The 27508-nt window shown below is 49.1% G+C and overlaps 1 protein-coding gene across 3 annotated transcripts in view; it reads right to left on the reverse strand.

The window, feature by feature from the left end:
- Positions 1 to 230: 230 nt before the first annotated feature.
- Positions 231 to 27508, reverse strand: part of Pxylp1 (2-phosphoxylose phosphatase 1) — a 66448-nt gene continuing 39170 nt past the window's right edge. For all 3 annotated transcript variants that reach the window (XM_055629841.1, XM_055629843.1, XM_055629842.1), the window contains 4 exons: positions 16208 to 16366; positions 15538 to 15664; positions 5914 to 6053; positions 231 to 2530 (listed from right to left, as the gene is read on the reverse strand). In XM_055629841.1, coding sequence (XP_055485816.1) covers positions 1593 to 2530; positions 5914 to 6053; positions 15538 to 15664; positions 16208 to 16366 — 1364 coding nt within the window. In that variant the 3' untranslated portion in view covers positions 231 to 1592. The remainder of the gene's footprint in view (positions 2531 to 5913; positions 6054 to 15537; positions 15665 to 16207; positions 16367 to 27508) is intronic.

A 27508-nucleotide genomic window follows, 5' to 3' on the forward strand; every position in this document is an offset into this window, starting at 1 on the left:
CCCTCTTTTTGCTTTTATTTTTAAATCTTCGAGCTGTGTTTAGCAGTTCTAAATCTGACAGCCTACGAGTAGGAGAAAGGAATCCAAATAGGCTTTAAATAAGAGAGAAAGAGAGGGGAAAAAACGAGTGCACAATTTTCAGCACTAAATGAAGCACTTAAAAGTAAAAGTTTAAAACACTGTTTTGCCCCTGAAAAGAACCTGAGGGACTGACAGATACACGCAGTGAGTTGTAGAGACTAGGAATTCTTCAAAAATTTTATTTCTAAAAACAAAACATGTTCAAATGCAACGCCAGACAAAAAGGAAAAGGCTGGAATGCTCAACGCTGGAGAGTCCGACGTACGTGGGCCATGTCTTCAGAACAAACTAGCACCATTAACCTAGGAACCACGAGGTTAGTTGTGATTATGCCTAATATATAAAATACTTTAGAAAGATTACTTAACTATCGAGTACCAAAGTTTTTTTCTAGAAACCTCTTTAAAAATCAATTGAAATTTGGCATTTGAAATTGATGAAAATGGTTTAAAAATAGTCCCAATTCTACAGCTTGTCAAAGGGAATAAGTCATTAGTCATTTATTTTTGGAGGGGGAAAAAAGTGCCTGAATTCAGCTTTTGGCCTCCTTCCAAACATCAAGCAGGTGCACTAAATTGAATATTTCTATAGGAATCAGAACACATCTAAAACTGGTCTCAGAAAATATTTTCCTAGACTATAAAAATACTAAATGGGATACAAAAATTCCACCAGAGGCAGCCAATAGACTACCGCAGACAAACATCTAAAACACACTTAAAGCTATTTTGTGCCACAATCGTTATGAGTATCAAGTATTGTCATCAATTTCCTATGCGCTTTCTGACCCAATGTTCATTTCCCCTCGGGTTTGTCACTGGGTCAGATACAGACCCAATTCTGTGTTTCTAGCAGAAGTTACTGAAGGACCTGCCAAATAACTTGGTGTTCAGTTGCCTCTCTCAAAGTGCTTCAAGTGCAACGGTACCAGGCTGCTTTTGAAGAGCAGGGGTCGGCAGACGCAGCCGGTGGGCCAGAGCTGGCTGTTTCGTTTGTCTGTGGGACACAGTAACTCACACCCAATGTACTCCGGTGCACTGCCATGTCACCAGAGCACAAGCGAGAAGATAGAAGACTCTCTGTGCCCTTTAGGTCCACAAAGTCTAAGACACCGACCATCGTGGTCTGTTCGGGAATAGGCTGCCACGCCTACTTTGCACTCAGCACTTTGGGAAAAACTTCCACTCAACAAGGTTAAGGTTAAGTAGAAGATTTTGGCAGAGGTTTGCTGGTTCCATGGCAGGCCAAAAATATACATAAGCTTGGACTGGCCACTTGGGAGTACTGAATCTGATGCTGGCATTCTAAGCTACACATGGCTGTGAAAACGTACCTTCTTTCCTCTACAAACCGGGGCTATTTTGTACCAAGTAACATATTGTTACGGGCTTCCTGTTTGTCCCGAACCAGGGGAACTTAATCTGCATCCATTATAACTACATCCCTTGATATCTTAGCAACAGACAGAACCAGCAAGGAAACAGTGTTGTGCTGAATACCCTTTAGGGTATTTAGGCCCCTTCCCCATGACATGCATCGTAATAATTAGTACTGCTACCATCCAGGGCTACAAACATATCCCTTTTGACAAAGCGGACCAAGTTCTCGAGAGGACACATGGGCTTGGGAGAACGCTTGTGGAAGTCATGGCAGAAAGAGGTGTGGAAGGTGACGTCAGCCCCGTTGTAAAGAATCCGGACGGAATACTCCCTGGGCTTCTGAAGGTCCTGCCAGAGCTCAAAGATCAGCCTGGCGGCGAACCTCGGGAACCTGGCCTCCAAAAGACCCAAGGCACTCAGGACTGGCGACAGAGTGACGTCATGAGCGGAGTAGAGGGTGAACACCTCGTCCCTCCAGCCTGTGGCAGCGCGCTGCATCCGGTTGACCGTCTGATTCAGGATGGGGTGGGCCCCGAGGAGCGAGTACCCGAAGTACAGGGGCTTCTCGTGTCTCTCGCGCTCATCCTCTATCTGGTGCGTCTTGATCACCTTGAAGTGCTCCATGCCGAGGCAGCCACTTCTGCTGCACGGGAAGCTGACGTTATGGCAGAAGTGGCACAGCATGGAGTCGATGGGGTTGGCTGCCCGGAGCTGCTTGGTGGGGATGTCCACAATCTTGGCCATCTCCCCATAGGTCCTCTCCAGGTCGCTGTTCTTCAGCCGGAGGAGGTACTGCCGTCGCTGCTCCTTCTCCAGGTACTGGTTTCTCAGCGGGCAGTAGCAGCTTCCGGAACAGAACAAGGCACTTGGCTGGTGCCTGAAATAAACCTTCTTCCAGTCAAAATCCGGGAGGAAGCCGTAGAGCAGGGCCAGCCCGCTCTGCAGGGTGCGGCTCTTCCCCGTGGTCTCTAGGTAAAGTTGGTCTGAGGACCAGTTGTTGGGCAGAAGTTTGTGTTTCCTCAGGTAGATGTCCCTCAGCAGCTGGCCGTTCTGCAGGTGCTGCACGACCCCTGCAACACCGGGGCACACAGAGGCTTTCTTACTACAAGTTCAGCAAAGGGGCCACGAAGGGCCACAGCCCGTCTCTGGTGTGTTAACAGAATGAGTCCTGGCCTCCTCGCAGGGAAGCAGAAGTTGTGAGAACAGGTTTGGGTCAACCAGCATAGGGATGGGGTGTGGAGGACAGCCTCTGTCCCAAGCCTCCCTACCCACGGGGCTCCCAATTCCTTAGGGACAGCAGAGACTAGGAATGTACCCAAGAACAGGTGTCAGCGTACTGCCAGGGGACAGAGCTGTCCTCAGGCAGGGATGGCTACCTGCCATTGGCTGCTTTCTGCCTAGTCTACTTACTGTTGGGATATTGCCTCCTTGACCCTGTTTCCATTGTAATGCTTCTGTTAATCTCTGGACCATTCTGTCTGGCCCTGCTGGGGCTTTCCAGGCTCAGCCAACTAGCTCATGCTCTGCATGATATGTCAGATATCCAGACAGAATATTTTAAGAAGCGTGGGGAGATAGTAGATTGTGCTCCTTTTAAATGAAAAAGAAGGAAAAGCAAGAGCGTAGGTTCATAGTTGCTTGCATTTTTGCATAGAGAAGCTTCAGATAGATGCACAAGAAGCCAGCGGGAATGGCTTCCAGGGAATGGAGGGCACCACCGAGGTAAGACAGGTGGGGAGTGGGTAGAAGCAAGACTTGTACCTTCCCACTGAATTCTGTCTTGGCTTTATGCCACCAGAGTACAATAATGAGTGAACTTCTTACGGAAATGAGAAGGCTTTATCTCTAAGTGGGAGAGAGCAACTCAAAAGGAAAGAGCAGGCCTGCCCTCCAGCCTACAGTGTGAGAAAGAGCCCCCTCAGCAGTGAGTGGGCATCCTCTGAGGATGTGACCTGCACACAGGCAGGGTGGCCGGCAGTAATGTCAGTTATAGTCAGATGCAAATGGTTTGGAGATTCCCATGCCCAGATGAGGCGGGCAGCTTTACCTGCTGAGCTCTCTTGGCCACCTCCTGATACATTCTGACGTAGTGATACGGAAGAAGGAAGTGTGGGCTCACTAAGACACCATGGCGTGGGCACAGGAAGAAAGGTCAGCAGTAAGGGTCTGTTTCTTTTTTAATGTTTACTTTATGTGTATTTTTGCCTGCATGTACGTATGTGCACCAGATACCGCGGTCAGAAGGCAGCTTGCAGGAGCTGGTCCTTTCCTTCTCATGTAGGACCCAGGGACTGAATTAAAAGTCACCAGGCTTGGCTGCAGACCTGGTTTACTCATGACAGCCACCTTGCCCAGAAGGTTACTTTTAATTTTAAAAAATCAGGGAACTTCTGAGCAAGGGAACTCCCTTGCTAAGAGATAAATCCTTCTCATCTCTGTAAAAAGCTCATTCATTGTTGTACTCGGGGCCTCCGAGTTCCCTGAGGTGCCAGTCCACATGAGATAGGGCGGAGCTCTCCCTAGAGTTGAGGCGGGAGTTTAAGTACTGTTATGTGTCGCTAAATACCATTAAATGCTGCTAAAATCGTCAGTTCTGTATTGAGTTTGTGTTAAGTCTTTATTAGGTTACTTCTAAGCGTTCTTTTAATGCTCTCTGTGCGTGACTGAAAACCAGGAGCAGGATTCCTCCTCTGTGCCTGGCAGCCTTAAGCAGGAAACTGTCATCCCAGAGCCCTTTCCCTGGTGGCTGGCCAGATGCCCCTCATGGCAACGTGGCTGCTTTGGACATTACAGTTTCCCTGAGGACACAACGGCAACCTCAGAGGACCACTACAAACATGTGGAGGAGAGACAGTCTGCTCCAGACTTGAAAAGCAGCACTCTAGGCAAGACAAGCCTTGCTGAACTCTAACCAACCCTGAAGCCATTTTTCTCAGGCTAGAGGGCATTCCCTGTTGGCCCAGAAGAAGGCCTGTGGCGGGTGCAAACAGTCCTTCGTTTGTGGTGGGGGCGGGGGGGGGGACAGCTATAATTAGTGCAAACATGGGTGCCATCCCCCTTTCCTGGCTATTCAGCTTGCTCTGCTAGTCAGCGGGGCTACTTCCTCCTGCACTGACCCCTTTGTTGCCAGGCCTAAGAAAAGGCCTCTGAAGGGTCTTCCCTTGTCTGCCTGGACTCTTTATCATTGTAGACAGAGCAGTAGCAGGGGCGAGGCAACAGCAGCCACCCAGGCTGTGGCAACTGTAGTGGGGACAACAGCTGAGGAAGCGGCAGAGAAGAGAGGGAGGAGAGCGGAGGACGGGTGAGAGCCACGGGATAGCATGGGTCCAGGTTTGGAGAGTTCCAGGAAGCTACCAGAGCTTAAGGGCCCAGTAGGGCTGTTTTCGAGTTTTAACACCAGAAGGCATCATCCGCAGCCGCTCTGCACTGCCTGCTTCCCCCGTCTGCTGCTGCCACTCACTGCTCCTAGCTGAGGACTACAGTGCCTGCCAAGTGCCGGGACGGCTAGTGATTAAGCCCACGGCAATCAGTTCTCAGTTAAGGCTGCGAGATTAAAAACCTGTGTTTGCCAGGGAACAGGACAGGACCCTACCACAGAGGGCCTCTGAAAGACTCTACCCAGCAGGGTAGTGAAGCAGATGCTGAGACTCATAGCCAAAATTTGGGCAGAGTGCAGAGATCCTTATGGAAGAAGGGGGAGATGGTAAGACCTGCAGAGGACAGGAGCTCCACAAGGAGAGCAACAGAACCAAAATATCTGGGTCCAGGGGTCTTTTCTGAGACTGATACTCCAGCCAAGGACCATTCATGGATATAACCTAGAACCCCTGCACAGATGTAGCCCATGGCAGCTCAGTCTCCAAGTGGGTACCCTAGTAAGGGGAGCAGGGACTGTCTCTGATGTGAACTCAGTGGCTGGCTCTTTGATCACCTCCCCCTGAGGGGGGAGCAGCCTTACCAGGCCACAGAGGAAGACAATGCAGTCAGTTCTGATGAGACCTGATAGGCTAGGATCAGAAGGAAGGGGAGGAAGACCTCCCCTATCAGTGGACTGGGGGAGGGGCATGGGTGGAGAAAAGTGAGGGAGGGTGGATTTGGGAGGGGAGGAGGGAGGGAGCTACAGGTGGGATACAAAGTGAATAAACTGTAACAAATAAATTATAATAAAAATAAAAGAAAAAAATTTTTTTAAAAGATTGAAAAACAAAACAAAACAACAACAAAACCTGTGTTTGCCACACTAGTCCCTGGGCTCTGAGCACTCAAGGCCCAGGACTACCAGCTCTTAAAGAGCTTCTACTTACTTATGATTTCCATCTGGGGATAGTCCAGCCCCCACACAGCTAACTGCGAACACATACACCCTGCATCCCACAGCACTTTACCTGTCATCTCCCAAGATATATAAATGGAGGGTGTGTGTGCGTGGGGGGAGGGCCAGCGTTGTACATACCTGTCTGTGTGAGCTCTCCCATCTCACACAGAGGATGGTTAGGGTAGAGAGGCAGGGAATTTAAGGGGCTTTCAAAAGAGGCTCCGGATCCTTTCAACATGTGATTAACGAAAGCTTCCAGTTTAGGGTGATACGGCTTCCTAAAGGGAGGAGAGAAGCAGCAGTTAGAAAGCTCCAAAGCAGTCCCTCTTCAGCATGCATGGTCCGTGTGTGTCATGGCCTCTGCTGCCCCCAAAACCAGGTCCCGGGGCTCAGGAATTCTGTGGCTCCGGAATTATTTTAAGAGCAGCACTGGCTGTTCTTCCAGGGGATCTGGGTTTGATTCCCGGCACCCACAGGGCAGCTTGCAATCCTCTGTGACTGCCATCTCGGGATCCAACGCCCTCTTCTGGTCTCTGTGGTGCACAGACATACATGCAGGCAGAATACCCATTAACATGAAAATAAAGGAAAAAGCATTTTTTAAGGTTACAATTTCGTTCTGACTTGACCTATATCTATACACACAATGGAGGCGAGCTTGAGTCCCCGACCTCTGCTGAATACAATACACTGGGATTTGGCTTTGCCCTCCATCACCGTCATCAACATGCCCACATCCTGCTGCCTCTGTGTCACACATCACATGGTAGGCAGGAGGCTGCTCTAGTTTCTTTCTTTCCTTCCCTGACACTTGTCACCTGGCAGCCTCACGGATTCTCGCACCTGGGTTCTGGCTTTAGACAGCCTTGCCTGGAGAGCTGTAGACCCTTATTGGTCTTCCTCAGCTGAACTGCCCTCACCTGGCTTGCTCTACAGCTCCAGAGATCAACATCAAGGGTATGCACTCTCACACATCACTGCCTTTTCACACTGCCACCTCTGGAAAGGGGTGTGAACAGCTGGTCACTTTGCTTTAGGCGCCCTCACAGAGACTCCCATCCTTTTAACATGGTGTCCTGGCCAAACAGAGGCAGCCATCTTCCTTTCCCCCAGCATACAACACATTCCTTCCTTTCCCGTCTCAACCCTTCTTATATATCTTCGTGGAGGAGCTGTCTAATCTTTACCGTTTCTGACCTCTGGGGGAGGGGAGGGGGGAATCTTTTTGGACAACCATTAATTGACTAAGACAATCAATGCCTATCTCTACAGCCCAGTACAGTTTGCTTTGCATTCTGCAAATAAACAACCGCATTTAATTTTGAGGAGTGATGGATGCTCAGAAAAGCTGTGAGATCTGAGATTATCTGAGCCTGTCACAGAGTATAAATGGCAGAAACAAACACCCTTGATTTATCTCGCCACTAATGTACAATTTCCCTAGATAGTGATTACCTATGAAAAACACTTTTTCTCTGTATAACTAAATGAACTGTGAACACATACACCTTTTCTCTGAATAGTAACATGGCCCATGAGTGTGTCTACATTTTCCAGCTGAACAGAAGTGGACAGATAGAGCCACTGGCAGGAAACCTGCATGCAAATTGGCATGAAAACAGCAGATAAATTGTTCTAACGGCAAACCCCTGCTGTCTGAAAGCCCAATTAACTTTGGAAAAACTTAAAAAAAAAAAAAAAAACCTGATGCCAAAATGGATTTACATCTTTCAAAAGCAGAAAGCTGAAAAAAAAAATCCATCTTTTAAAAAATGTTTTAAAATTAGAGTTTGCTAATCTAGACACGCAGTAGTGTAATAAAGGCCCCAGGATAGCTGCTGGGAATTGTGTCTCATAAAAACAGAGCATATTTTATTCTGCCTGAGGCTGAGCACATAAATGTTTATAAACTAGGAAATAAAATGTCTAGACCCACAACACGGCTGTCAACGTGAATTCACATCAACACTGGCTATCCATCAACACAACTCAGATCTCCGGTTCTGGGTCATTATTCCAGGTTGGTGATTTCTGAGGCTCTGAAAACACTTAGAAATGGAATTTCCCTACTGAACGTGTTTGTGGAGATGTTCCAGGTTCTCAGGCCATGTGACTGTTCACCGGTGCTGCACTGTCTAATATACAACCTTTTCCCTTCTACTTTTATTTGCAGCACTGGAGACTGAACCCTGAGCCTTGGATATGCTAAGCATGTCACACATGCTATACCACCAAATTACACCCTGGTCCCTTCATTACAACCTTTCCCCAAGGGACAGAAATGTGAAGCTCTGTGGAAGAGAGACATTAACAGGACAGAGAGCTAAAGGCTGTATCTTCTTTATGGAAGGAGGACTAGGTTGCGGAGTCCTTGGGCCCTGACCTGGATCCCACTGCTTGGGCCTGCTTGCCTCATCCCCAGCTCCATCCCTGGAACCCACAGCGTATCTGCAGATGCTTCAAAAGCACCTGGGAACGATTTCAACTGTGACATGTCCCATCCTTAGGTGCGTTGTGAAAACAGCATGTCTGTATCTTCCCTAACTCACAATAACAAATATTATGTTACCACAGCGGTTATTACAATATGTAGATTTTGATGGGATATTAAAAACAAAGGCTGTGGTAGGTGAGGCTATAGTTGTATACCAAATTCTATTATTTCTTCTTGGCCACTTGGTTAGCACACACGACGGAAGAATGCATACCACTCCCAGGTATTGGCACCTTCCTGCTCTGTTCTTTTCTCTGGCGGCTGTGTAGGCACAGCAGCACCCTGGGGCAGCTATGGAGACATCTCTGGAGACTGGTGGAAGCAACAACCTGGAAGGAACCTCCCGCCCTGAACAGCTGGATGGGGCTGAGTGGCATGAATCCACCTTCACACAAGGAAGAGGTAAACTTCCTTGTTTCGGGCAAGGATCTTTGAGTCTCTCTGTCACAATGCCTGGACTCATCCTGACTACCGGAGGATGGCACAATTCATATGACTGTGGCTTCCTTGGGACTCTGCTTTCCTGCTGACAGATGAAACAATAAAAGTATTACTTCAAGTTCTTTACTTGGGAATTCTCATACACATATAAAAATATGCACTATTCCAGTGCCCTTATCCTACAACGCTCAAGGCTGAACCCCATGGCCAATCACACTTAAGAGAAAACAGACTATGCTTCAGCTGTGATCTGGGTTCTGTAGGGTTGGTTATCCTGGATCCAGGATAGCAGAGCTATTACCAGAAAGCATAATTTTAAAAGCTCTCCTGGCTGGATACCAGAAGGAATTCAGACCACATCTAAGGAACCTAAATCAACTAAGGAATACATCATTTCTAATTTCAACAAAACAAGCTTATAAAAAGACAATCCCAGCCTACTCTGCTGGGCCTTTCTGTGTAACTTCATATGGTCAACTGTCTGCTTTCCTCCAGCCACAGGGTCTGCCTGAGACCATTCTAGCCTTATCTGCTGGCCACAGGCTAAGGCTGTTCACATAAACCAGTATGCCAACGTGTCTAAGTAACCAACCGCTGGGGGTGAAGCCTAAGCTCTCCAGTGCTTTTGGCTCCTGGAGGGACAGCACGTCAGCGATGTGGCCCTGCCTCCTCTCTTTCACCCTTCACTCCACCTAACCTGTCACGCAGCCTGCTCATCCCACCTGACCACCATTCTCAGGGTTCAGCTTCCGTCAATTTGTCATTTAACAACAAATATTTGTCCTAGGCACTTGGGTGAACAGCAATGGGCAAGAATAAGAGAAATCTCTGACACAGGGAGGGAGCTTACATTCCTGCCAGGGGAAACACACCACACAAGAAACACTCTAATTGTGTGTGTAATGACAGAGAGAGACACACACAGACAGACAGACAGACACACACACACAATCAGAGAGAGACAGAAAATGAATGAGAACAACAGATGCTATGGCAAAGAAGGTAGGAAAGGAGACTGGAGTTGGGGAGGGGCACCCACCCTGTCATTTTAAGTGAAGCATTCTAAGCAGAACTTACAGAGGTGATGACTGAGCCACAGAGACGGGGGGAAAAAGCCATAATGCTGTCTGTGTAAGTACCCCCTAGAGAGAGGAGACGGGCCAGCACAGCAGTGTGTCCAAGCATGGAAAGTCAGCTGGAAGCAGTACACCAAAGGCAGCTTTCAGGATGTGGGCTCTGCCACTGAATGGGGCTCTGCTTTGAGTTGCTTCTGCATAACAGCATGGATGTGCCACCAGCTCCTTCTCATACATTCTGAGGCTGCCAGAAGCCTCTACCATCTCACCCCTCCTCCGTGATGCCTGGAGATCATGGTTCCCCAGTACAGCAGCAGTCTGAAGGACCCATTTCACATGTTACACTCAAGCCACCTGGACGAGATTCAAAGCCCCAAGGTGCTGAGTACCCCAGACTGCCTGGGTGGGTGCTAATGGGCTGTTTTCTTGCTGGCTGCTACCTGACTCCTGCACAGCCTTTGGTCTCTTTCTCAGAGAGGCTTATCTTCTCATCCCTTCACCACCTGTGGTGGTCTGAATGGAAATGGCCCCAAAGACCTATAGGGAGTGGCACAGTTGGGAGGTGTGGCCTTGTTGGAGTAGGTGTGGCTTGTTGCAGGAAGTGTGTCACTGGGGAGTGGGTTTTGAGATTTCAGAAGGTCAAACCAGGCCCAGAAGTTCACTTTCTTCCTGTTGCCTGGGGACACCAGATGTAGAACTCTTGGCTCCTTCTCCCAAGTACCAGGTCTTCCTGCCACAACAATGGACTAAACCTCCCAACTGTAAGCCAGCCCCAATTAAATGTTTTCCTTATTAAGAGTTGCTGTGGTATCTCTTCACAGCAATAAAACCTTAACTAAACCTTAACTAAGACACTACCCTAAGCTGAGTTGGGGTGCTGGTTCAGGCCCTAAGTGTCTACCAAAGGCTACCAAAGCCTCTCACATTCTAGTTTTTCTTCTGTTTTCTTCTCTTCCATCTCTTCTACAGCAGTAACCTGTGCTGGCTTCCACCTGCTGAGGGCGGACCCAGCACCAGCATGAGACTGGGATGTAGGTGGCTCCCTGAGGACAGGATAGCCCACCTTCTGTGACACCTCAGATGCCCACTTACCCTGTTACTTCTCCAGGCCAGTCACCCTGGTCCTAGTGTTACATGCTTAGCTTTGGAAGCTGCAGGCTTGTCCCTTCTGGTCCTTCCATCTAGAAGATTCTCTCTCTAGGTCTTTATAGGCATGGCTCTTCCACTACATTTATGTGACTGCTAGTGTGTTGCATGCAACCTGGTCCAGAAAAGGAGCATAAATCTAAAATTTGTCATGTGAATATTTGAAAGGACTACTTTTCTTCTTAGATGCAGAAAAGCACTCTCATCTTTATGAATGCAAAAAGGGCATTTAAAAACTCAGCACACAGGGGTTGGGAATTTAGCTCAGTGGTAGAGCGCAAGCACAAGGCCCTGGGTTTGGTCCTCAGCTCTGAAAACAAACAAACAAACAAACAAACAAACAAACAAACAAAAAACCTCAGCACACACATGGTTAATACCTTTAATGCTGACTAATGTTAATACCAGGAGAGTTCAAACAGAAGTCTCAAATAGCTTCTGCTACAAAGACTATGGGGCGCTGCACGGCACATAGGCACATAGGCAATGGACTTATATGGACACACCTAGCTCCTATTAGTGGACCAGACATCCCAAAGTCATGGACCTTTCCAAGCCTTACTGCCTAGCAGGAAAACACAAAATTACTGATTTATGAGCCAAAACAGCAGCGGGGAAGGCAGCAGGCACCACCGGGGTGAGGGCCCCAGAGCAGGGCTACACACTGCACGCCTGCCCATTCCTTCTCTAAGTCCATGTTTGCAGTGATAAGCCAGCCCTTACTGTGTTTAACATGGAATTAATTAAACAGTGTTAAATGGAGTAGTGACTCCTTTGATGGAAGGGAGGGGGTGCTGGAAGCCAGAGACAGCCTGAACCCCTCCACTGCCATACTCTTTCCTGGGCAAACAATACACATGATAAGGTTTAATTTCTAAGTCAGGCCTGGTGACAGATTATGAGGGCCATTGATAAGACAGAGGAGTTCCCACACAGCAGCTATGTGAATGGAGTTTTCCACTGGATGTGGCTAGACTGTTGTACCAGAGCAGCTGAAATGGAGGAAAGCTCAGGTGGAGAAAGAGGACTGCTGTAGTTAAACACGCACACTGTGTCCTCGTCCATAAATGACTCAGGCTAGCTCCTGAGAACACAAAATGGACACAAAGAGAAGCAAAGACTGAAGACTGAGGCTTCTGGGCAGCAGCTTCTAGGCCTGAAACGGCTCCAGAAATGACACCAGAAGACAAGAGCCTAGGGCAGGGTGGTCTCTGGGCTGTGGGTGATGTCATGTCACTGTGGGTGGAACTTCTGTGTGGACCTGGCTACTTGCCCCTTCCTTTTTTTAGACACACAAGGTTGACATAAGAAAGACAGGCCTGTCCCTTGTTCCAGGGTGGAGCACAGTGGCTCTGAGGGGAGAAGGGGTCTGCCCAGGGTCCAAGAGCGGCAAAGGCTTCAGGGATACAATAGCCAAGGTTCAAATCTATCATGAGGAACATCATGACTGAAACTGGCAATGTGTCCTGTGATCCCCACTGAGGCTATACGTTCATTCTGCAGCTATCAAGTCCAAAAGCTGTCATTTGACAGGTTCTGGGATGGGCTCAGTGGTTTGGTAACAGTTGGGCCTGGGGATGGCAGAGCCAAGGCCCCTTGGGAAGACAAGCTATAGGGTATCCAGGTGGCCCTGACTTTAGGCTCCTTCTTTGGGAACAGCCATGGTGACCCTCATAGTGACTGTATGGGGGTCTGTACTGAACCAACGGGATTCCCCTGGTAGAGATGCAAAGGTGAATACAGCTAAGAAACCGAAGCATGTGACAGTCCAACTACAAAGCCCTGAGGCCAGGCTGCACCCACCTAGAATGGTGGCCCAATGGCTCACCTATGGCCAGATTGTTGGAAAGGCGGACATCCAGCAAGAGCAGAGCTGTACCAGCTGTACACACAACTCTCTGTACCCAACGGAAGAAAGTGACTCCCTGGCGCTGCTCTTCCCTGCTCTGAGATCCACAGGGTTAAAGTGTAGTGTGAGCGGCAGCCTCCGTCCTGGCCCTGGCCCTAACCCAGCTGGGATGGCTTTTAAACCAGACTTCCCTTGCCGGTCCTGACACCCTTCCCGCATGTCCCGGCCCCTCTGCGGTGAGAGCTGAACACTGTCAGTTCCCCATCCAGCCACGGAGCCAACCCAGCAGTTCATATCTAGGAAGGGGGGCGGGGCTGCTTCCTGGAAGAGGGAGCCTCTAACAAGGTCTTGAAGACAGTGGAAGTAGGATGAGCGGGGATAAGGACAGCAGGGAGGCATGGCCGGCATCAAGCCACGAAGGGGTAGGTGTTACAAAAAGTGGGGTACTGGGGAACAGATAATCTCAGTGGAAAGTCTGAACTCCAGGCTGGAGAGTGGGGGCTCAGTTCTGATGATAGAGCCAGTGTCCCCACGGTCCCCTCACATGAGACCCTAGGGTACGCACCTTGTTTACTCAGTGAGCAAAGAAGACACAGGTATACAGGCTGGCCGCATTGTGGTCTCCAGCACCAGAGAGAAGAATGCACAAAACCTCACGGCCTTGCTACCCAAACTGCTTCGCTCACTAACTCCCTGTTGGGGGTTGGTCTGATGCTTGTATTTTGATGCTAATTACTGGTCCTCAGATCTGGTTCCTGCCTGGACAACCTATCCTCATTGCGTAAACCTGCCTAGGACATTATTTCTGATTGGTTGATTAAAGGCCTAAAAGCTGGGCAAGGCAGAATGGGGTAGGTATGGCTTAAGGTTCCCGGGTTTTGTGAACTGGAGAATCACAGGAAACAGACAGACAGGAAGAGAGGAGGAAGGAGGACGCTACAATGGTTTAGTGTGTAGAAGGAACCACGTGTGCTGGGAGGAAGGACTTTGAGGATGGCATGGATGGAGAAAACACCGAGATAAAAAAATACAAGCAGGTATTTATAAGATTCTGGATGGAAGGCAGACCAGATAGGAACAGGTAAGGTGGATGGTACTGGGTGGGGGCTCGGAGGTGGATGGAAAGGTTATTGAAACAGCACAGGTGAAATATCTGCCTGGCCTAAGGTAAAACAGGCAATTATAAAATCTCACTGGTGTCTTATTAATTGTAATAGTGGGTTAAAGAATACTGCCACCATAATCACAGGGCAAATAATAATAATTATATAGCCCAACACCATTTTTATTTAGTACAACACCTCCCCAAACTCCAGCCCATGAGGAGGCTTAGGACATTAAGAGGTATCTGGAACCCCTGGGTTCTTGTACTCAAAGAACAGCCCTGGCTGTAGGAAAGCAATTCATGGGGCCACTGGGCTGGTCCTGCCTAAGCAGGCTGGCACCCCAGGAGCACTCATCAAAACAACGTCTTCCCCACTGGGCATTCCCCTACGTCTCCGGATCTCTGCGCAGGATGGATACCCTTAGACATGCTGGCTACAGCCAAGCCATCATTTATTGCTAACTGTGCTTCTCATTTCCCTGCACGCAATTTCTGTTCTCTGTTCAATTATTTTTCATCCTGAGGGCTTTCAACTAAGACAGGGCCGTCTCTAATGCTGTGAAAAATTAAATGGCTGAAAAACCATTTTACACTCACGGGCCTTAGCAGCTGTCAGCACTCCTTCTTGTGAATCACCCCATTCCTTAGCCCGGCCCTGCCTGTTGAGAGCTTCCTCATTTCCATTTCAGAGGTGTGGGGGGGGGGCTGAGCTCAGTGGGACCAGGAGGCTTGTCCATGCTGCCTCCATAGAACGGCTCTATGGTAGATGATTGCTAACTCAGTGCTCACTGTATCTCTTCCTTCCTTTCTTTATTTCTTTTGGGGTTTTTGAGACAGGGCTTCTCTGTGTAGCCTTGGCTGTCCTGGAACTCACTCTGTAGACCAGGCTGGCCTCGAACTCACAGAGATCAACCTGCCTCTGCCTCCCGAGTGCTAGGATTAAAGGTGTATGCTGCCACCACCACCCAGCATGCCTCTTCTTTCTTCAACTGAACAACAGGAAGAAAAGAGTTGGCTTCAGACTGAACTGGGCTCAGACCTCAGTGGTCTTTTCTTTTCTTTTCTTTTTTTTTTTTTAGTTGCCTGATATGGATGCCCTGTCTGCCCTGGGCCTGTCTTTGCTCTCTTCTCAGGAAGATGGGAGACTCATAAGAGTCAGGAAGCCCAGTGAAATTTGAATAACACACAAAACTTAAGACCCAGAAGCTCAGAAAGTTACAAGAGTCACAAGGCCTCATCCCCAGGTTTTAACAGCAGGAAGTAACCATTAAGGGGAGATGCCAGTGTGATGGAACTGCCTGCAAGCTGTACAGGAGGCTACTGCAATGAAGCTGTCTGCGTCATCACCCATACTAAGGGGGGGCTTCTCGGTGAGGCACCCATGCTCCTCTAGGTAACTCCAATAAAATCACTGGCTCACCCAGCTCAATTCGGGTGGAGACATTTTCTGATCTGTCACAGTGCCCTATCAGGGTTGAACAGATGCTTGTTTGTGTTCCCAAAGGAGTCACAGAACAGTGTGCAACGCAAGACAGTGAATACTTTGAACAGTTGTGCCCACCAAAGTGTAGCTCTCTCCTCCCTCCCATAATGCTCTGCTGCACAAAACACAGAGGAGTGCATGAAAATACTCAGAGAAAGTGCAGTTTACCTGCTGGCCACTAGAGTGCAGTCAATCTCTGGTCGCTTTGTTTTGGGAATGGCATACAGTGGGTACCTGTCCCCATGGCGAATGAACACATGAACGGAGACCAGCTTATAATGATGCGGGGCATGACCTGTGAGAGAGACACATCTTCCAGTCACCACATGGCAAGCCACAGTATTTTAGCAAGGTACATGCCCAGGCTGGGGGCATGAGGAGGTGGAACCTAGAGCAACCCAGAAATGGCAGAGCCGCTCCTGAGAGGCCTGAACTGTGAGGAGGGCCACTGCACAGGGTGGATGATGCCAAAGAACCCCTCCAGGTGGGGCAGAGGCTCACGGAAAGGCTTGACATGTCCCAGAGCCGTCAAAGCCTCCTGGGCATACTGTGTGTATCGTGGATTCACCCTGAGAAGCTGAGTAGCCAAGGGCATGGGCCAGCTTCATCCTCATCTGTTTTGCCCACATCTCACCAAAGACCAGCACCTCCACCACTCGGTGCAGTGTGCTGAGACCCAGGAGCCCACCCTCAGGCCGTGGCTGCTGCAGGATCTGAGCCCCAGCCAGCTAGCTTCTTAACACTGTGATGCTGCTTAGAGCACTTGGTCTTTAGGACCTCTACCTGGGTACCGAGTCCCAGGCTACCAAGATTGTGACGGGTCATACGCTGGCTCTACCTTCCATGCTGCGCTCGGCTACACTCGGAATGTTGCAGTACAGGAGAGCTTCGTAAACCGGGTCTACCGTGGGGGGCTCTGTCACTGGGTCAGGCATGATCCTCTTCCGGCTCTTGCTGCTTCCTCCATTCTTGGTTGAGGACACTGGGATCAGGTGGACTGCAAGGAAAGCAGAGTGGATGAAGAAGAAGCCAGGTCAGCTGCTGTGGCCCAAGGAGGGCTGAATGTCACTGGGGCGCTCTCTCCTTCAGTTAGGGTGGACCTGGGACTTCCTGGGTAGCAGACCTCCCTCAGCGCAGGTGAGATGAAGAACTAACTCCTCACTCTCAAGTTACTGGAGCTGCAAGTGCCTGAGGATATGATCCCTCTTCTCAGTAAGCTTTTAGCTTATATCAAGGTGGAAAAATCATCCACTGGCACATTAAGTGCTAAATGGGGTGTGTGTCACACCTATCAGCGATCTGCTCACTAGTCCTCATGAGGCTTCTTCACAGAAAAAAGCCTGAGCCGAAGGCACCCATGAGCAGTGAATGGACCGCTAATGCTTCTTATTCATTGCCTGAGCTAGCTCTCCCTGCCACTGCCTATGTGTGTCAAGTGTGGGTCATGTAATGGTTTGTCTATTTGGCATCCATCTTTCTATCAGTGAGTCCCAGCTCCCATGGGAGACTGGCTAAGTTATCAATGACAACATTCCCTCCACTTGGCAGAGTAGACACGTGACCAGAATCTGTGACAGCAGTGACGGGGCAGCCACAATCCTTTTCCTTGTGGGCTAGAAGGGGCTCTCCCTGTTCTCTGAACAGCAGGTTGGGGGTGTCCAACCATCTTCCTGCCTTTCATGGGCACTGTATCTCAGTAGTTCCCAGGCCTTGTGTGACTAGGAAATGTTTGTATAGCTTCACAGGGTTTCTAGAGACCCCTGCTCAGCAGCAGTCTATTTTTAGCATCTACTAGGGAGGACATGCTTACAAACAAGTGAGCCCACAAATCTAGTTAACTTCTGAAAGGCTTCCCAGCCACCACAATAATAAAAACATATTTATTCATATTCATATACATACGTATCCCAAAACAATATCCCAAAAGAGAGACTGATCACTAGTCTACATCCGCTTAAATCCCCTAATTTCTTCTATGTAAGTGTCTTGACACTTCCTCTCGCCAAACCGATGCTATAAACAAAGATGAAAGACAATGAACACAGTAAGAGAAGAATGTTCACAACACACAGAACAGACAAGTGACTGATACCCAAGGTTCAGAAGAGTACTATCACTGAAGATCCAATAAGGGATCCAAACAGGCTAAGCGCAAATACCAGCAACCAACAAAACATGATGCTCAAGTTATCACTACAGAAGTACAAAAGGCCACTACCAATGAGATGTATTTCTCCAGGAAGAAAAAGCACACCATACTGGCAAGGGGTGACCCTTGCATGTGATGGAGGTGAGGGTGGAAAATGGAATCTTCCAGAAGAAGTGTGTCGCACATGTGCTGTCTTTGATCTCAAGCTACACCCTGGAATTTCTTCTAAAAAACATCAGTCCCCACACTCAAAGGCAGCCAAAGAGATTAGCTGCACCTGCTGCCGGTAACAAAACCGGAGAAGGATCTGAAAATTCATCACTGGATGAAGACAATGCCACATCCAGAGTGTAGAGCAGTCTATCTGAACTAAAACAAAACAGAAAAACCCAAGTTGCCAGGCAACAAAACAAAATGAAGGACTGTATTAGTTACTTCTCTGCTTGCTGTGAAAGCGTACCTGACAGAGTGACTCCAAGAAGGGTTTTGTGAATGAAAATGGCCCCCATAGGCCCATAGGGAGAGGCATTATTAGGAGGGGTGGCCTTGTTGAAGTAGATGGTCTTACCAGAGCAAGTGTGTCACTGGGGCTGGGCTTTGGGGTTTCAAACGCTCAAGCCAAGCCCAGTGCCGTTCTCTCTTCCTGCTGCTTTCCTAATGTAGAACTCTCAGCTACCTCTCCGGTACCATGTCTGCACACATGTCACCATGCTTCTGGCTATGATGATAATGGACTAAACCTCTGAACTGTAAGCCAGCCCCAATTAAATGGTTTCCTTTGTAAGAGTTGCTGTGGTCATGGTGTCTCTTCACAGCAAAAGAAACCCTAAGACAGGTTTATTCTGGCTCAGTTTGAAGGGATCAGTACATCATGTACCACATGGCAGCAGGAGGGAGCAGCTGGTCACATTCCATCCAGTGTCAGGAAGTGGAGAGTTGCATATGGGCTTACCTATCTCTTTCCTCTTATTTGGTCCAGGACCTTAGCCCACAGGACAGTACTACTCACATTTAGGGTGGGATTTTCCCACCTTAATTAATCTAACCTAGATAACCACTCACAAACATTCCCAAAGATTTATTTCCATGGTGATCCTAAATTTCATCAAATTGACAACCAAGACCAACCCTTACAACTCTATTGGTTGTCAGCTTGGCACCCAAACACAACTGTAAGCCCAAACCTTTCACTCCTTATCCCCACAGACTCACTGCCATCTCAAAATGCAAAATACATTCGGTCCAACTTTAGAAATCCCCATAATTTTTAATAGGTCCAACATTGTTTGAAAGTCCGAAGTCCAAGTATCACCTGGGACTCAAGGCAATCTTTTAACTGTGAGCACCTATAAAATAAGAAATAAGTTACATATTACAATACACAATGGCACAGAATAAAAATTCCATTCCAAAAGGGAAGAATGGGGGCATAAGGAGGACTGACCAAGCCAAAGCAAGACGGAACTCTAGCAAGACAAATATAAATACTCTAGCTCCATATCTAGCATCTGGAGTTCAGGATGGAACTAATCTGGCGCCAAAGGGCCATACCCCACCCTTCCAGCTCCATACCCTACACATTCCTCAGCTGATGCCCTATGGCTTTCACAACTCCAACACCCTGGGGCTTTCATAGCTTCATACAATGGCCTCTGGGGGTTCCTTGAAGGGATTCCAAATAGCACTACAGACTGCAAAACTCCATGGCCTTCATCTTTCCTGCCCACAAAAATCAGCTCTGCATGGGTGATACTGCCAAGTTCCACTGCCAGCTCAGGATGGAGCCTGGTCTCCTCAAACCATGGCTGCATCACCTTTCTATGTGTTGATCCTGGGGACACATTTCCCTAGGCAGCTGCTTTGAGAAGCAGGGATCCCCCACCCCTACCCCCGCCAGCATCTTATCAGTGTAGGCTTTCTCCTATCAAATGAATCTGCACTTGCAAAAGATGCAGCCCACAGTGCACTAGGTGTCCCAGTGTCCTGGGACAGTGGCCCCTGCTGTCCCAGTGCAGAGCAGGTGACAATACCCTTAACAATTGTCGCTGCTTCTCACCACCTGTCTTGTCTACAACTTTAAACTCTCTCCCTCCCCTGCCAGGTGGCTGTTTTTCATCTTTTCTCCCCTCTATTTGTTGCCTTCCTCACTGCAGATCTGGATAAAAGCAACGTGCAATAATCATGAAATCATGATACAGCTTGAGCGCTGGCCCATCTTGAAATCTCCTCTGCCAACCAAGTTAATCCATTACTTTTAAAAGCAACCCTACTGGACTTCTCAGGATGTGGGCAGAATGTAGCCAGACTCTTCGCCAGAACACAACATGAATATAGCCCTAAACCAGTTCATCATAGACTCTTTGAGACAGGCCGCTACTCTCAAAATCTCTCAGCATTCTGTCTTCTGAGCTCTCACCAGAATGGCTTACTAAGCACTCTTATAGTATTCAAGGACATTTCTCACCCAAACTCTTCCACAAAGCAGTTCCAAAGGCTTCAGGTTCACATTTCTCCCAGCAACAGCCTGGCCCCACTTCTCACTATCAATTTTCTATATTGGTTACATGTCTCATGGCTATGGCATAATGTCTAACGGAAGGCATAATTTATTTTGGCTTACAGTCAAAGGAGATACATTCCAATCACAGCAGAGAAGCCATGGTGGCAAGAACAGGAGGCCAGCCCGTCACATCCCAGTCACCATCAGGAAGCAGAAAACAATAAATACTTGAACCCATCACCCTCTCTTCCTTTTTACTCAGTCAGGGTCCCAGACCATGGAATTCATTATCAAGTACATTTAGAGCGGGTCTTTACCCCTCAGTTAACCTAATCTAGACAGCAGTCCCTCACAGATTTGCCCTGAGATTTGGTCCCATTGTTAACAAGATTAGCCACCACACAGGGTATTCAGGCTTTGTTCCCTGAGAGAGCCCAGCACCACAGTCAGGAGATGCGCCACAGTGCTCTCACCTGGGGAGTAGCAGGAACACATAGGAACATGTATTACATTTGTTTTCCTAGAAGAATTTGTATCGGTTTAACATAAAGATATCTGTAGCAGTCACATACTACATGCGTTCTATACGCATAAAAACAAGCATTTATTACTAGATCTTAATATACATGCCTGTATTTACACGCTTTACTAAAACAACAATGAAAACTTTTGGAGCTGACCATTCCCCAGGTCTCAGTTTGGCTGCAGGTGGAGCCCCTTCCTTCCCACAGGTGGGAGATGTTAGGGGCCAGTGCACAGCTCAGGTGCTGGGAGCTAATTTACTGTGTGGAGACCGGTAGCAAAGCAGATGTCCCACGAGGGCATCCTGACGGCTGGCCCTTCTGGCCAGGTGGTGCCTTCAGTTCTTTGCTCCGATTTATATGGAATCCATCAAATTCTGCTTCCTTGGCTGGCTTGTGGTTCCCTTCCTCTGAGGCTGGGCCAAGTCTGGGTACAGCTAAGTAGACATTTGAGTAACATGAGGACAGAGTGTGTGGTATCCTGGATTATCCAAACGCACAAGCTGTGAGGCCGGGGGGGAAGTCAACTGGGAAACTCTGGTGGTTGGGTACAAGTGCCCCAATGCACGACTCCAAAAAGCAGCGTTTTGACAAGTGACAAGCAAGTCACCATCAGGAGACCTTACATGGATACCTCCTGTTACGGGGCTCCTCCATCTCGTCCATTATTCAGTTTGCTGAGGTGACCCTGTGCTGCCTGTGAGGCATCCGCAGGGGCCTCTCTGAGGAGTCCTCCGGACACCAGGCACTCACACAGGCTCGCAGGCAGGTTTGTGTGCAGTCCCCTCAGCACCATCTTCACCCTGTCGGCCTTTGTCTGCTCAGAGCCCTAGCCCTCCAGCATGTCCCACTCATGGTCCTATTTGCTTGTAATTCTGTCCACCCAGTTCCTTTTGCTTGAATCTGCCAGGAGCTGCCTCCTCCAGGAAGTCCACTCTGAGTTTACGTGTGGTTTCCACACCCCTCTCCCACAAATCTATCTAGTTTTTGCTATTAGGCGTATACCAGAGCACACGTAAGCAGAGGCCCAGTTTGTAATTCCACCACCTCAAACGCCTAAAAGGCCCAGATCATGCCTCTTTTATACTGATGTACCCTAGCAGAGGACGGCCTTTCCTAAAATTCTTGCTGAGCTCAAGGTCTACTCTGAGTCACACACTACAATCTGTGCTTTGACTGGTTTCATGAAGTTCCCTGGACAATCTCGATGGTTAACCCGGGCAGCCTAGAGAGGAGATGGCTGCAGACAGTCTCTCCTGGTTCTGAGAGGCTCATATACACTGTGGTCAGCAACCTGGCTCAAGGCTTGAACTCAGATCTCTGAGCGACAGGGTCCAACTGACCCATAATGGGTAACACATGGGAAGCCTTATGAGCCCTGACAGAGGACGGGGTCCTGAGGCTGGGGGACGCTTCCATCCTGGCATTGCGCCACTGACCAGAGGCTGGGAACACACAAAATATCTGGAACCCGGGATCTGAGAAGGCACTTATCCCACTGACCCTTGCTCACGTCCCCTGTAATTCGCCTTTCCACTCCCCAGGGCAATGAGAAACACTGCTGTCCCAAAGCAGGTGACAACAGCTTAGATGAGAAAGAGAAAGGGGTGGTGGGGGGTGGCATTTGGAGTGAGAGTGGGCAGATGGATGGAAGGATCATGAGTTCTGCTGTGTAGGTGGAAAAAAATCCTTGACTCTCAGTGTGTGCCCTGGGGCTACAATGCCACTGTGAAGAATGTGTGACAGAGGAAGTGCCGCTCACTGGTAACCGGCTGCCCGAGGGCACGAACTTTCTCTGTAGTGCGATCACTAAGCAGGAAGGAAGATCTCCATCAGCCTCCAACTCTATTTCTTTTTGTCTGCACCCTTATAACGCTTGAATAAAGATACTGACGGGGTCTCAAAGAAATGACAGAGTACATTCCATTTTAGAAGTTTCTTCTTTGGTCCCTGTGGTGGTCTGAGTAAGAATGGCCCCAACAGGCTCATATATTTGAATGCTTGGTCATTAGGGAGTGGTCCTATCTGACAGGGAGTAGGAAGTGAGGCCCTGTTGGAAGAAGTGTGTCTCTGGGGTGGGCTTTGGGGTTTCAGTGTCTCTCTTCCTGCTGCCTGCTGATCTGGATGTAGAACTCTCAGCTCCCTCTCTAGCACCGTGTCTGCCTGCAGGCCATGATGCTTCCCACTGTGGTGATGATGGACTAAAGCTCTGTGACTGTTAAGCCAGCCCTAGTTAAACGTTTTCCTTTCTAAGAGCTGCCACCATCATGGTGTCTCTTCACAGCAATACAATGCTGACTAAGACGTCCCGCTACTCTCAGAAGCAAAACGTTGCTGTGAACAGGCTCAACTCACCCTAAACCTAGGCAGAGTATCAGCCAGAAAGTGTACTGTAGGTGAGTGAGAGGGAGACAAAGGGCTTCCTGAGGGCTACAAACCCAGGAAGTAGGAGGCCCTACCTCCTCAGGCTAATGCCTATGTATCTGTCCCCTAGTGGCTAATATGTAAGAAAAGGGAATGGAAAGCACTTAAGCCTTAAAGGAAGGGGGTTGGGGGAGGAGTCCTCAGTTATGACAGCTCCTGCAATCCCTGGTCTCTGGTTTGGGAGTACAAGAGGGGCACGGTGGGGACTGTGCTATGGAAGAAATGCTGAGATGTGCTATGAATGCCACCTTCAGGCAAATCCTAGCTAAGGAGAACCTGGCCCAGCCGCCAGAGCTACGGACTTCTTTGGAGCAAAACCTACATCTGATGATTATGTTCTGGCTTTTGTTGATTCCATTTCCGGTCCCACAGGATGAAAGAGATGACCCAGAGTCAGAACTATTATAGCTTCCCACACAGTCTATTAGCCACCAGCTCCTGGCTGACCCTCAAGTCACGTCAGTTATTCCTACAACCTCGGTAATGAGTGGGTTGGCGGGGATGTTACAGCGAAGTGTGTGAGGCCAGCTATGTGGGAATCTCTCTGACTTGCAGAGACCCAAGTCAGTGTCCTTCCTCCAAAGTGTCAAGCCAGTGTCTATGATGTCAGCTCACTTTCCCATATCAAGGCCCTGATCCAGAGCAGAAGGCAGAGATCTACTGATCCCCAGCTGCTACGGCTTGCATCTGGAATGACCCCACAGGCTCCCATTTGAGTGCTTGTTCCCTGGCTGATGAGGCTAAGAAGGGAGGCTGTGGAACCTTGATGGAGGAGCTAGAGCTCCAAGGGCAGTCCTTTGAGACTACAGTCAGCCCCGGTTCCTACCTAGCTCTCTGCTCCCTGACCTGCCAGGATGTGAACACAGACCCCTACCACTGCCATCTGAACCACGATCTCCAGCTGCCACACTTCCCCCTTTACGGTGAACCCAAATCTCTCCGAGACCAAGAGCCAAAATGAAATTTGCCCCATAGGCTGTTTCCACTGGGTATCTTGAGACACGGAGACACAGAGGTAACCAACATCCCGGCCCTTTTGTACCTGTTACAGCTTTAGCCGCCAGTGCAAACTCTGCACAGCTGCCTCACACCCACTTCGATGGGGGCACTGCACAGGCAGATGGTATTGCATCCATGGCAACAACTCCTTTCCTCCCGTGGGGAAGGCCCACACCGGTGAGAGCAAAGTGCGGGCGGTTTTTTTCTTACCCACTTGGCCCAAGTGAGAATCATGTGAGAAGAGGGAACCTCAATTGAGGAAAATGCCTTCATTAGATTGGCCTATAAGCAAGCCTGTGGGGTCACTGTCTTGGTTAATACTATGAGAGGGCCCTGCCAATTGTGGACGGTACCACTCCTGGACTAATGGGCCTCGGCTATGTAAGAAAGCAGTTTGAGAAAGTCACCGGGAGTAAGCCAGAAGGCAGCATCTCTCCACGGCTTCTGCCTGGGTTCCCTGCCTGCTAAACTATAACTGTGAGCTGAAATAAACCCTTTTCTTGCCCAAGTTGCTTTTGGCCATGGGTGTTTTATCTCAGCAACACAAACCCAGCTGGGTCAAACAAGCTATTCCTCCATGCCCTGGTTTTGCCATGCTAACTAACCCAAGCAAGGAACCTGACTCTAAACAGGCTAACAAGGTCCCCTTCCAGAGAAGACAGGCTGCTCCAAACAGAGCCCGCCCACTCACCATCCCCTCAGCATATGTCTGTCTGCTCCTCCTCCACTGTACCGACATCTGACGGACTAAAGCTCCATGTTGGAACCCACAGGTGTCCATCCCAGAGACTGTAAACATGACCAGGATACAGTGTCACTTCAACTTTGTCTCTGGGCTCAGCTGCTCCCCAACTCACTCTAGGGCAGTGGTCCTCAACAGTTTAACACAGGAAACTTTTTTGCTACTGTTGTGAATTCTGTGTTTTCTGATGGACTTAGGTGACCCCTGTGAAAGGTTGTTTGACTCCTCCCCCCAAGAGGTCACAACCCACAGGTTATTCCAGTGACAGACACTACCTGCAAAGAATTAGTTGAGGACAAGGTCTGGCCTGCCATTCGCATTTTCCCTTCCTAACTCCAGGGCCTGCTTTGCCCTTGCTGGGACCTCAACCTGGGCTGGTCACTTGTAAGGGACTACGGTCAGACTGGGATTCCACTTAAATCTGCCTGGTTCTGACCGCTGAGAGACGGCCTGGGCTGGGGAGGGCAAGGGTTCAAAAAGCGAGGCAGGGGATCCTGTCCTGGCTCTGGGCAGGTGCCTCTACCTCTCTCACCGTAAAAGGGAGTTGAACCTACATTAGGGTAGTGATGGATGAACCTGTGCACAGAAGATGGTTAAGGATCAAGATAAGCCATTTCCACATCTGTCCTTCAAATGTTTATTCCTGTTCCTTATAAGTTATTTTTTTTTGAAAATTTTTATTATTTTCACTTAATGCATAAGTGTATGTGGCCACAGGAGTAGACGTGAGCCACAGGCGTCCATGGAGGCCAGAAGGTGCTGGGTCCCCTGGAGCTGGGAGTTCCAGGCAGTTTTGGCCCCCTCAATGTGGGTGAACTTGGATCCTCTGCAAGAACACTCTAGGGAGCCATCTCTCCTACACACCCTAACCCCTGCCTTATAATGTCTTTAAAGGTGTTCTCTTCAGTGTGGGATCAGGTGGGGACACTGAGTGCTGTTACCCATGGCCCCAGAAGCACAATGAGCCAGTCTCCCTCCCCCTCAGCACCTCAACAGCAGCAGCCTTTCTGACTCTTGCACACATGCAGTTCACCCGAGTCAGCATCTTCTCTGAGCGACACCACCCCCATCCCGCCTCCACATGGCTCCAGTTTCTCTCTGTCATCTAAAGGACTCTGGGTTCTCTCTCTTTCATCCATCTGCCGAGGGATCATAATGATCTGCTCTCACAGCCACTTCCCACAATTCCCTCAACATTCCTCAGTCCACAAAACTATCTTAAGTGCCCATCCTCCCATCTCCACGCTGTACTAGATCAAAAAGATGTCTGTGGTAATTGGCCGTGAAAACCAGAACCACGAGAAAGAGCCTGCGGTTCTGCCATGTACTTTTGGTCACTTGTGTTAATGGCTGGGCTGGGTCTCATTTTATGGGCAGTGGGGAAGGGCAGAACCACACCTGAGGATCAGGTGCTTGGCTTACGCAGACAAGACTGATCAAACAGTTGAACCTCAAGTTCCTTTGTGAACTTACTGCGCCACAATATCTACCTTTAGTGTTGGCCCCATTTTAACATCGCCTCATCACAAGCCACCTGAGGTGGTAAGTCAGAAAGGCTCTCTACTGTGCTGGCTGCCTGCATGAGCCAGTGGACCACACAGAGTATGGCTCCAGGGGTTGGGGACCCAGCAAGTCCTATTAGGCTGGCGCCATTTACAACCCAGCTCCAGCATTTGCCACAGGAGCTTAAGTTTATCAACTACTAGAGTGTGACGGACCCCTCAGTGGACAGCGCTTGACCAGAAACTCACATTCCTCGGAGGGCACTGGGAATTGGGAGGAGACGGGATGGGACAGGTTGGCTGCTTTCCAACAGGCCCACTGTGATGTGAAGACAAAGGCTCCAAATCACAATGAAAACTGCTAATGACGGAGACGGTCAGAATGGACATGGAAAAGAACCGTGGAAAGAACCTGGCTCTCTCACTTCTTGCGTCCTGGGTCACCTCCAGTTCAACTTTGAGAGCTCAGTGAGGGCTACTGGCGTTGACAGAGGAAGTGGCAGACACAAATCTCTCTGGGGATCTGAAGGACTCCTGAAACCAACCATGCGAGACAATACAGAAACCACTAGATTTGGACTAAAAACAACACACTGACAAGCAGATTTCCAATATCACCTTTGAAAAAGGTTAGCAAATTTTTCCTTTTTCAAATAAAAAGGGCCGGATGGTGATGGCGCACACCTTTAGCCCCAGTACCTGGGAGGCAGAGGTAGGCTGATCTCTGTGAGTTCCAGGCCAGCCTGGTCCACAGAGCGAGTACCAGGACAGCCAGTGTTACACAGAGAAACCCTGTCTCGAAAAACAAAACAAAACAAATAAGAGGGGATTTTCACACTTCATATAAGCATGAGCTTATCCCAAGTGAGCCATTTAACACTAAAGCAGAAAAGGAAAAGAAAAAGCCCATAAACCCACCACCCAGAGAAATCTGAACAGGCCACTCTAATGAATGTGAGCAGTGAGTGTCTGCCAGGGGTTAAACTTGTCCCTGGAAATTGTTCCTTGTCCCTCCAAAAAGGGCAGATACATTTCCATGTCTTGGTGGGGATTCCTCAATTGTCCACGCAGGCAGAGGGCGGGCTGCTCTCTGTGTCAACAGGGACAGTCCACCAAGTGGGGAGAGGTCTGGGGTGGGGAGGCCGGCTCAAGGGGGAACTGTGGATGAGGGCACAACCAACACAGGCCACCCCACCCTGAGAGTTGCCTGGGGCTGGAGAGAAGCAGAACGGATGTGTTCCCAGCCTTCATTACAGGAAAGACAAGCAGGGAGAGCCGAGAGGTGATATGCTCCCTCTAAAC

This window comes from Psammomys obesus, unplaced genomic scaffold (assembly GCF_907164565.1).
Source record: "Psammomys obesus unplaced genomic scaffold, mPsaObe1.curated_primary_1811, whole genome shotgun sequence".
Lineage (NCBI taxonomy): Eukaryota > Metazoa > Chordata > Mammalia > Rodentia > Muridae > Psammomys > Psammomys obesus.